This window comes from Atta colombica, unplaced genomic scaffold, assembly GCF_001594045.1.
Source record: "Atta colombica isolate Treedump-2 unplaced genomic scaffold, Acol1.0 scaffold40, whole genome shotgun sequence".
In the NCBI taxonomy this organism is placed as follows: domain Eukaryota; kingdom Metazoa; phylum Arthropoda; class Insecta; order Hymenoptera; family Formicidae; genus Atta; species Atta colombica.
The window spans coordinates 468,561-479,626 of NW_017259509.1; the positions used below are offsets into that span (position 1 = coordinate 468,561).

General features: G+C 33.7%; 1 protein-coding gene across 1 annotated transcript in view; it reads right to left on the reverse strand.

Moving 5' to 3' along the window:
* Positions 1 to 11,066, reverse strand: part of LOC108691124 (lachesin-like) — a 43,865-nt gene that overhangs the window by 1,618 nt on the left and 31,181 nt on the right. The window contains exons 5-8 of the mRNA XM_018198777.1: positions 9,779 to 9,902; positions 5,787 to 5,924; positions 5,547 to 5,669; positions 3,382 to 3,552 (exon numbers count right to left, since the gene is read on the reverse strand). Coding sequence (XP_018054266.1) covers positions 3,382 to 3,552; positions 5,547 to 5,669; positions 5,787 to 5,924; positions 9,779 to 9,902 — 556 coding nt within the window. The remainder of the gene's footprint in view (positions 1 to 3,381; positions 3,553 to 5,546; positions 5,670 to 5,786; positions 5,925 to 9,778; positions 9,903 to 11,066) is intronic.

The window sequence follows — 11,066 nt, forward strand, 5'->3', positions numbered from 1 at the left end:
AAGTTCATTGATTTATATGAATAAAGAAAGATTGCTAGAATATAAATCATATTTTTTTGTTCATTAATTCAATAACATTAAGAAATTATTCAAGAATAAAGAAAAAAGGCTTAAGTGTAACATCTTCTCCCTAATGACCTTATGGATATTTTATGCTAAAATGATATAAAATGATATAAAATAACAATATTTTATAATTAGTATGAGCAACGACGACTTAAATTAGATTAAATTTGGCACTCTATAGATTTAATAGATATATAATTGGAAAAATATTCCAGGATGTGATCATCCGAGATTGGAATATTAGCGTAATAATAGAAATGCATATATTTAAGGATGTATTTTTTAACAGAATATGAAAAAGTTATCAGAATCATCACAAAGCTTACTTGAAACGCTAATAATATAAATATGATAAGATGTCGAAACATTCGATTATTCGTATTTATATTATTAGCGATTATTATCTCAGATCGATTGTTAATGTCCGAATGTTTCGGCGCACAGTTACATCTGAAATAATTAAATTTAGAATATATATTGTATTCATAACATCTTTTACCGATTATTGGCGTTTTCTCTCATATTATGTATATCATTTATACGGTCGTATTTATTCTTAAAAAGTTATATATTTTTCTACATTGTATTTGAAAGTAAAACAAAAAGTTTGGTAGCGATTTAGACCTGGATCAATAAATAAGTATTTCAAGAAGTAAACATATTTTTAAAAAATCATTCAGATAAAATGAGAAAATTTTCATTTAAATTATAAAATTACATATATTATTAAATATAAATATTGATCTTACTGAATTATTTTAGAGGTATATTTCAGAGTAATTTTGCAGAGAATATACACCTGATATAGTTTTAATAAGCAATTTATTGTATAAGTAAGCTGCTTATGATTATATAATTTCATGACGTTTTAACGTGACTCGAAAACCTTTATATTATATTGTTTCAAAAAGTAGTAATGTCACGAATTTATCGGCACTTATCCGAGAGTTTTGATGCTACAAACTTTCTCCATCGGGAATCCCTTGAATAAAGGAGTAAAGGTCAAGCTTGTAGATAAGACAACTCAACCTACGTGTTATTCCCATGTACAGAGTTTAATGCCAGACGAGGTGGACACGTGCATGTATATATAAAACATATATATAAAACTTATATATAAAACATGTTTTCTGAAGTTTCTATCGGAATATTCCGTAGTAAGTTTCGAGAAGATTGCCTCTCAGTAAAATCGATTGCATTATCTTCTTTAGCGAGTTTGAAATTCCCGATTTTACCGAAGATTTTGTTAACACTAGCAAGTAAGAAACGCGAATGCGGGCGAGACGATCTCTTGTATCGTCATCTTTAAATTTACGTAAGCAAATATGTCATCCTTACGTCTACCACACCGGATGAAGATCCCCCATTCTCGAAATCGATGGGTCGATAACACGGGACGATTTACGAACGCGAAGAGTATACTGCACTCGCCTTATCTCGTCACCCTTCCGCCTAGTACACCCTGAAGGGAAGGGCTGTAAGCTGTAGCCAAGAAATTCGACGTCGCGCACGCGAAAAGATGAGGATTGACCGAAGGGCATCTACCGCTGATATATAGAGGCAACTCCTCGGAGATTTCCGTCCATAAAGTGACGATGCTTGTAAACGCGGGGTGTGTTTGCCGTAAAGAGGAAATCCTCTTATTACTATCATCCCACGATCAGTCATAGCGGAGGTAGGCGTGGAACTGAGACGACATGGACGGTTTATTGACGGCGGGAGCGAGACATGAACAACAATTTTCACGCCGGGTATAGGAGACTCGTTAACCTCGCAAACCGCCGCGTTAATGTAGGAATAACAGGTCATGCGCGAGAGTAAATTCCGCTCCTCGCTTCGATCCTACAACGGTTCGCGAGATATCGCTGTAACCGAGTTGCTACGTGCGGCAAAAAGTCGTTTCCCCGTCGTAATTTGTTCGTTGCGAGTAGTCGAGAGTCTTGTTACCCGAACGCGTTCAAGATCGTTCCGCTCACAAGTCACGCGTAGAGCGATTTGCACGATGTAATATCCTAAAAGCGGATTTCTTGACGGATCTGGCGCTTTAAATTTCTTTTCTCCAATAAAGCCAGCCAGCTATTTAACACTTAAGAATTGAAGAATCTGATAAATCAAATTTTGAAGAATGAAAGATAAAAAATAGAATCTTGTTTTTTTTTTTATTTAATATTATACAGACTTTAGTTTTTCGCATTTTGATCTGCGGCTTACAATTACAGTGAGTGCAAAAAGTATTCGTACAGAGAAAATACTTTTTTAAAAAATTTTATTTTTAAAAAGTAAATATTATCCAGCGAGAAATGAATCATCGAATTAATGTTGTATAAATACGATGATTTCAATATCGATTCGACGTTTAATTGACGATTATTTCTTGTTGGATAATTAACAATTTATTCATAAAGAATGAGATAGACTGTATGTTCCTTAAAATTATATATACCAAAAAGATGTGTATTAATTATACAAAATATCATCTGAAAAATAAGCGAAAATTAAAAATTGTATTGTTTGAATGCTCAAAAGGTATTCGTACAAACGAGAAATTTAGCTTCCAAAATCGGGCATGCGAAACTCGTTTGTTTATGTTAGAACAGAATTTATTATATAAAATTATTTATTGTATAAAATTGCTAATTAATGTTTACTTTCTACAAATAAGGCTTTTTTAATAATAAATTTCTTTGAACAAATACTTTTTGCTCTCAATGTATAAAATAATACGTAGATGTAGCATTATTGAGAGAGAGAGAGAGAGAGAGAGAGAGAGAGAGAGAGAATTTAATAATAAATAACAAGAAAAAAATTAAAATTTTCAAACAAAGAGATTCTCCATAACATGTACATTTAAAATTTAAATGGTGTTTACTTGATATTAATATATTACAAAGTGTTAAGAAGAAAATAGATGTGTTATCAACTGTAACAAGCAGAAAATTAATCCCGACACGGTGTTTACATGTATAATAACTCATTCACAGTTTGCAGAGCAAACTTTTCACCGTTGACCTCCCGCGCAATTATCTGCCGGTCTATTTGCAGGTTTTATTTTACGGTACGAAATCTTAATCCCTAGCATTACGACCATCCAAAAGAATAAAAACGGAGGAAAAAAGGGAGAAAAGTAGAAAGAATCGCGATTATCCGCAAATGTACACGTGCATTGAAACGAAATGCGGCACGGAATTCTTCCTCCCCCCCCCCTCCCCCTCCATCGTTTTGACTGCGTTCCGTCGAGTAATCGAATTAGGTATTCTTTATGGGCTCCGCGGAAAACTTCGTTTAATAACGGTCGAAAACGCGCTGTGTACTCACCGTATAATCGAATACTACTCTCGACCTCGCCAAGGGAATTTTTGGCCGCACATCGGTACGTTCCCACGTCGTTTTTCTGCAAGTTGCGAATCGTGAGGATCATCCGGACTTCGAACGGTGACTTTGTCACCGTTTGGACATCGTGTCTCATGCTGGATATTATCATCGCACCTGGAGAACAAAGTGGAGAGCATATTCGATTATTCCAACTTCATCGGATAGGAAAACTGCATGTTGTTTTTTCTCATATTTGCGTTCAGCATTTTTATCGATTGATATGCGGCAGCAATAAAAAAACCGTTCATTATGAAATTACAGAGAAAAATACAGAATGTTTTATGCAAAGGAGAAAGAGATTGAAATTAAAATAATTAAGATACATGAGTTTATGTAATGATCAAAATCCTAATTATGTTTTATATATGTATTTCTCGACTATTAAAATCATGTCAAGGATTTTTTTTTTAACCGAATACAATACGCAAGCATACATTTTTCTATTTTAACATTCCGATTTTTTAGTCGTTTTAATAACAGGGATATAATAATTTAATAAAATTTAAAACCTTATAGCACGTGTATATTAATTATACGCATTTATTCAAATGCCACTTCAATTAAACAATACAAAAGTTCGAGAATCCTAATATAATTATTGTTATTGTCATTTCAATTAAACTATGTGAGATATATTTATGTTTTACATTGTGCTAAGAAGCCACGTCTTTTATCATAAATAAGATATCTCGCCCGTTTCCCGCTATGCTTTCTTATTACACGTTGAAACAGTTGCGTATAATGGGAAACCAGTGAAAGGTATCTTCCACGCGAGACGAAATTGCATACGAATGCATTGGAGCGAGGAACTCCGGATAGCTGAGCGTGTGTTAAACTGGAGAACGTCTGGCTCTTACGAGGCGAAATCCACTGCGGGGATATTTCCACGAGTCTGGATAAGTAGTATTCTCTTATATCTATCTAAAGTTTTCTTGAGGAATCCTTCTTGAGGAGCCAAGTTATTACATGTTGTTGCGATATGTTGCTGGTGCTCGTTGACATTTCGTACGATTTATGATTTGGTAACGAAATATTTGGTATTCTTTTTACCGATGTATTCACAAGAAAAAGTCAAAATTTAGAATAATTATTGACTGTGCATTGAGAAATTTTACTTTTTATATTTTATTATTGTATTTTATTGAAAAATAAAAGGATAAATGAATTATCTTTTAAAAATAAAATAAAAGGATCTGAATTATCTAATGTTGCGTTTTTTTTTTGTATCGCTGTTTAATCTGCGTAATCTGCGTTTCTAATAATACGAATGAGTTTTTTGACACTGACACTACGGTACGCTCAGTGTGTATCGAAATCGCCTAACTAAAGTACGGTCCATAATCGGATTTGTCTTGCAAGAGTAATTAACGTTTGAGTATTTCTCCACTAGTTACAGTCAGTAATTAGTTAACAAACCAATCGCTATAACGGACTATGCTACTTGTGGTAAATAGTATGCTGGGTAAACTACAACTATTTCATGCTGATGGTATCGTATTTATATACATGAATGGAAAGATATTTTGTAAATTATTCCTATTATATTAAATTATAATTTCATTTCACAGGGAAGAGAAAACTGTGTGTATTGTTAATAGTTTTGATTGTTGTTATTATTGAATTTATATATATTTCATTGATAAAAGACAAGAGAGAACTAAATTGTCAATAATTACAAATAACAAAAACAATGACACGCATCGATCAAGATTAAATGTTAGAATGTATTGCAGCCAAATTGAATTTAATTTACAAACTTTGAAATTACTTAATTATTTATGAAAAAGTGTACAATGAAAAATCGAAAAGCTCGTCATCTTTATTCAATTATTTATGAAATTTGAAGTCAATCCATACGAGTAATTATTGGTCAGTTGACAAATGTAACAAATTAGGAAAATTTCCAATAAACAGTATAAATAATAAAGAATGTAGTCAAAGAGTAATATTGCCACTGATGAAATTAGCATTATGGATCGAAAAAACACAATAACTAAATATAATAAAATATTACATCGAAATGTCGTAGTATTAAAGCACAACAGAATGATATATGAAATATAATGCAAAAGCTCTATTTTTAACATGAAAGTCACGTGTCACCTCACCCTTAGGGTCCTTGACCCAATAGTTAATCGACATCGGCGACGCTTCGACGAAACATTCCAGAACCACGTCGGTCCCCAAGGGCGCGCCGACCAGCTGATTGGGTACCTGAATCACTGGCGGAACTGTAAATCGAAATCGGAAGATACTATTGCATTTTCAGCCTCAGCACGGCTTAGCTTTTACACGAGGAACATGGTACATCCAATCTTATAGCTCGGACCGTAATTACTATTACTCACAATGAACGTTGATATAAATACGTTTGCTGACCGCGGGCGGAACTCCGTTGCTGGCAATACACAGATAAACCCCCATCTCGTTCCTCGAGATCTTCGTCAACTTCAGTTCTTCGCCGAGAAATTCGGACTGAGGAACTGCTGAGGACATTAAAGTCAAATAAAATTGATCACCTTTGGTACACAAATCGCTAGAGCGCTCCAAAATTCGTGTCCACGTTACTTTATTCTAATATAAAATTGCTTTTTTCTCGAAATATCGCAATTTGATCAATCAATATACTGATTTAGTTTACTAATTATGTTTATAGTTTACTTTAATAATTTAACGTAAATATATGATACGTTAGTTACTTTCTATAAATCGGGTACGCATTTACGTGATAGAGTTCAATATTATTCTATTTAAACGAATAATTATTAGTAAGTCAGTTAAGCGTATCCAATACAGAAAGCAAAACAACTTATTAATTGATAAACACAAATAAATATATAAATAAAAAGTAGCTTAATAATAGTTTTGATTAAAATTAATTTAATTAACTTAATTAATTTTAATCAAAGCTATTATTTAGCTATTTTTCTATTGATCGAAAATAGTAATTAGCACAAAATTAATAGTAAATATCCTTTCTTGCTTTATCCAAATTAATTTTTTTTTAAGAGTGTCAATTTAATTATATATAATTAATTATATACAATTATATATAATTAATTAGTAGAAACTTTAGCTGACAATCGGTGTCTCTGGTTATTGTTATTTAATGAAGAATAACTACTGTATGTAGACAGACGGAAAAAGAACATAAAGCGAACGACCTATTACAAAAGCAGTGGTCGATAATCAATAAAACGACAAATGCACTTAATGATATTATATTCGCGCTAATTATGCTTCTCCAATATTTTATTATAAAACATGTAATGCATGTTACATACTTTTGTATGTGCGAATTTTATATGCTGTATTTTTAACACGAATTCTTAATCAGTATTTGCAAATCTATTTGTTTCATATTTCTACAACTTGAAAAGTTTCAACAATTTGTAAAATCCAATCGAATAATTTCACGCTTCATGCATCGATGTAAATTAAGCAAAAGAAATATTTTTGTTAAATAACCGCTCTTCACATATCGTTCGTTCTAAATACGTTTATGAACGTATTCAGATGCAAACAACAAAGTGGCGCGCGCAGATAAGACAAGCTCAATTTGTTTCGCTTGCACCTGTTCCTTACCGCGAAATATACTAAGCAAACGGACGCAGCCTTCCTCACCTGCGGCCTCGTTATACTACATCAGTAATTCAACTTGCAAAAATATCGATTTTCCCGAAGGTCATATCCTCAGACACACCCCGTGTATTTTCCATCCCGCGAATTAATTACGCGAAAATGGTGTAAATGTCGTTTTGTGCTTGCACTCCGAACTTAATCGAAGTACTATGAAGTCTCGATGAACGACACGATTCCTGGTTCCCCATTCAAATCTTAAAAGTAAAAGTTTATTCTTTGTTCGCGCTTGGAAATTAGTTCTTTGAAGATAAGTTGGAACGGAAAGCAAGTTTGAAAAATTTTGAAATATTTCTCGAGTTTGAGTATTAAGAAAATTAAAAAGATGAAAAATAAATCGGAATTAAAAACATTTCGTTTGATAGATAGTTTTGAATATTTAAATTACTGAAAAATTGACGATTTTTTATGAGTTTCAGATAAGCAATCAACAGTGAAAGAATCTAAAAATTTTTTACTTGTTAAGTAATGCAGCGTAGAAAAAACTACTTTATAATTTTATTACTTTATAATTTTATAGATGCAGATCAAGACCATCTGTGCGTTTGCAAAATTTTTTAGAAATGGCTCAATTTTTTCTACTATATTTTTAATAATATGTAAGAATTAGCTTCACCAAGGTAAAATATGAATTAATTTATCGTAATGGAATCAAAAATCAACTAAATTCTTTGGAGCATGATTTCATTCTTTTGGAAATTCATTCCAAAGAATTTGGAATGAAAGTTAATGAGAGTAATAAAGGACAAATCAAACGATTTTTTTTAAATTTTTCCATGTTTCGACATTTTTAATAAAGGTTCTATTAAGTTATAGGTTTTTCGCTGTGCGTTACTTACAAACTATCAATCGGAAACTACTGTCCCTTATCAACTTTACTAGACTTACTAGACTTTGAATATGTTATAGAGTATAAAAAATATTTTAAAATTATATTTTTGTAATCTGCTTTTCTCAAGATTTTTGGGTCGAAATAATTCCTCGTGAATAATAGATTTTTTCATGTTCGAAACTATAATATAAGATATACGAAAAAATGTTTTGTATGAAAATTTTATGGTATTTTATATTTACTCTTAATAACGGTAAATATTCACATTTTTCGAAAATGTCAAAATTTTTTTAACTTATTGCCATTCAGGGATGCCATGTTTTGATCCCTAAACAGATAAAAAAAAATATGAATCTATAAAGTTTTATCAAAATGATATTTAATTCAAAGCTCGTTAAAATCGATGAGAGACAGTTCTGACGGTTCTCTAGTTAGTTACCAATCCATAAAGGAATTATTTCCAATGTTAATTAAATCTTGTGATAATCACGAAACTAAAGCAAACTTTTCCGACATGAGTCCGATAATCACTGCGATTGTGGTGTCGACAATAAGCCGCTGGAGTCGGGTCGTTCAGAGGTGCAGGTTTGCGCTCGGCATATGTTACACCGGTTGCCGCGGCGTTGCATCCTTGGACCACGTTGACAGTACAGCGAAATTTGCCTGCTATTAGTATCACCACGCTGAAGTGAATACTAAATACGTCGTTTAGCCGAGACCAACGCGGTGGTCGAGGGAAAGACAGGATGCTTTGCTCTGCTCGCGAATAGTGTTTTCCGTCCAACATTCATTTTACATTTCTCAAGGGTTTTTGTCGAGGAACATGCAATAATAATTTCATATTGTCGAACATTTCGATATGTATCAATACACGATCCAATTTTTTCGATACGTACAATAGAATTTCTTCGATTCGAAGAATAATTATTAGTTCAATAAAAAATTGATATTAAGCAATTTTGCTTTTTCTCGGAATTGAATTATTAATTATTAGGTTGTTTTATTCCAGTAAATATTAAAAAGGAAAAATCGATCATAAGTTCCTCAAACGTCTAATAAGGGAACTGTCTCTCACTGATTTTGATGGACTTTGGTTAATGCTAAAAAAAAATGTAATTATAGACCCATTTTTTATCTACTTACCTCAAAGTTTAGAAATCGAAACAGCCCCTAAAAAGTAACAATTGTTTTTCATTTTCAATGATCTTCGAAATAATCTATGAGATATACCATATGAGAAGATATTTTATACAAAAAGTTTTATGTTATTTCATACTTTTATTGATTTTTCTCGAAAATGTTGAAAATAAAAAATCTGTTATTTTCGAGAAGGTGTTCTGATCCTTGAAATCTTGAGATAAGCAGATGAAAAATAAAAGTTGAATATTTTTTGCTGCTTTACAACGTTATCCAAAATCCATCAAAATCAATGCGAGACAGTTCTAACGGTTCCCTTGTAAGAGCAACTTTCGACAAACTGTCATTTCGTATCTGAAATGAACGACTCTCCTATTTTAATACGAACATAAATTATGAGAGAATCCCAAAGAAGGTAAACGCGTGTGTTCTATAACTGGCTCAATATTAAACGCGATGGAATTCGACATTACGTTTAATGATCCGCGGAATGAACGACGCGACGGTGGTCGGCCATTCGAGCAGAAGCCGCGGGGTGAAGGCATCATCTCGTAATATCAGCGGAATCGGTTTCCGGGCGAAATTCATCTTAAAGTCCGGAACCACGATCCGTAATGAGGGAATTTGAATACTAACGGGATCGCGCGATGTGCGGCATGCGCGCCTAAGGAAAACATAATTGTATATTCCGCGCTATATCGGCGCGGGTGTACCATCTATATTAAATCTTACCGTGAGACTTCTGGTTCGGGACGCTTCCTGCAAATGGCTCCCGAATTATAATGGGCTTGCCGTCTTCCCGACGCCAGGATACGCGCGGCTCGGGTACGCCTCTCGCCCGGCACGTTAACTTCACCTGTACGTGTTATGAAACCGGAATTATAAAGAGAAGCGAGTTCGTTATTGCACTCCACTAATGCCGTGCTTCATCCAAATATATTTGGAGGAATAAAGGAGAAAGAGAGGAACGCGCGCGCGAGCACAGGTCTCCGTCTCTATGTAAAACACGTACGCGCGCGCGAGGACGCTTGTCTTGTACAATGGTGGTTCGCACGGATTCTCGAGCAGAAAACAAATCTACGATCGCGAGGGACATGAAATATCCGATGGGATGCAGGATGATTTTTAACGGTTACCTCCTCCGTCGCGCTCGCGCGGATGATTTTATCGAACCTCCTCCAATTCTCGTTAACGGAGGTTCGATTTAGCGATATTTTCGCTTCTGGGCAGCTTTTAATAATCCAAGCGGTGATCCGAGGTTATTTTTAATAGCGAACGAGGTCAGATGCGATTAAATCAAGTCGATTTTCATAATTTGTCGCTCTAACGTGTGTCTGCATTCGCAGCCATCAATTATGAATATCGGCCCGATTTTCATCGGTTACAATGTTGTGGATACTCGAAATGAACGGCAGCGACGCGGGTTACGAGTTGTGAAACACGTACGCGAAATGAATATCTGTGTGTTCTACAATGGAAAATATAAACGGCATGTTGACAATTAACGACACGACACGTGTCGCAGCATACTACGCTGTTTGTTCGTTTGCTTTCCACTGACACGCCGCCTGCTGGCTTGCAATATCTGTGACATTTTTGGATGAACATCGTGTTAGCACGATCCCTAAAGTGCAACGTAAGTTATTGCATGTCGTGTATTTTGCGTAACTACCTTCAAAAAGCATAAAATAAGACGCGAGCCTTCTTAGCTTCTCCAAACAGCCCTTTATGTAATAACTGTAACTAGTAATATCTATAAATCTCTGATTACACCTAGTAACAATTTGACAATATTTCCAGAAAATTGAAAAAATAACAGTCGAATAAAATAAGCACAAACTCATTAATATATGTATAATATGTGTTGTAGTAATTGTACCTGATAAAGTTTCAAATATTACTAATTTCATCGAAATGATATAAATTTTACATAATATATCAGTTTCGATCAGATTTTTGAAATTAAACATATCATTTTCGAGAAATAAATGAATGTATCGATTGCAAATACACACATATA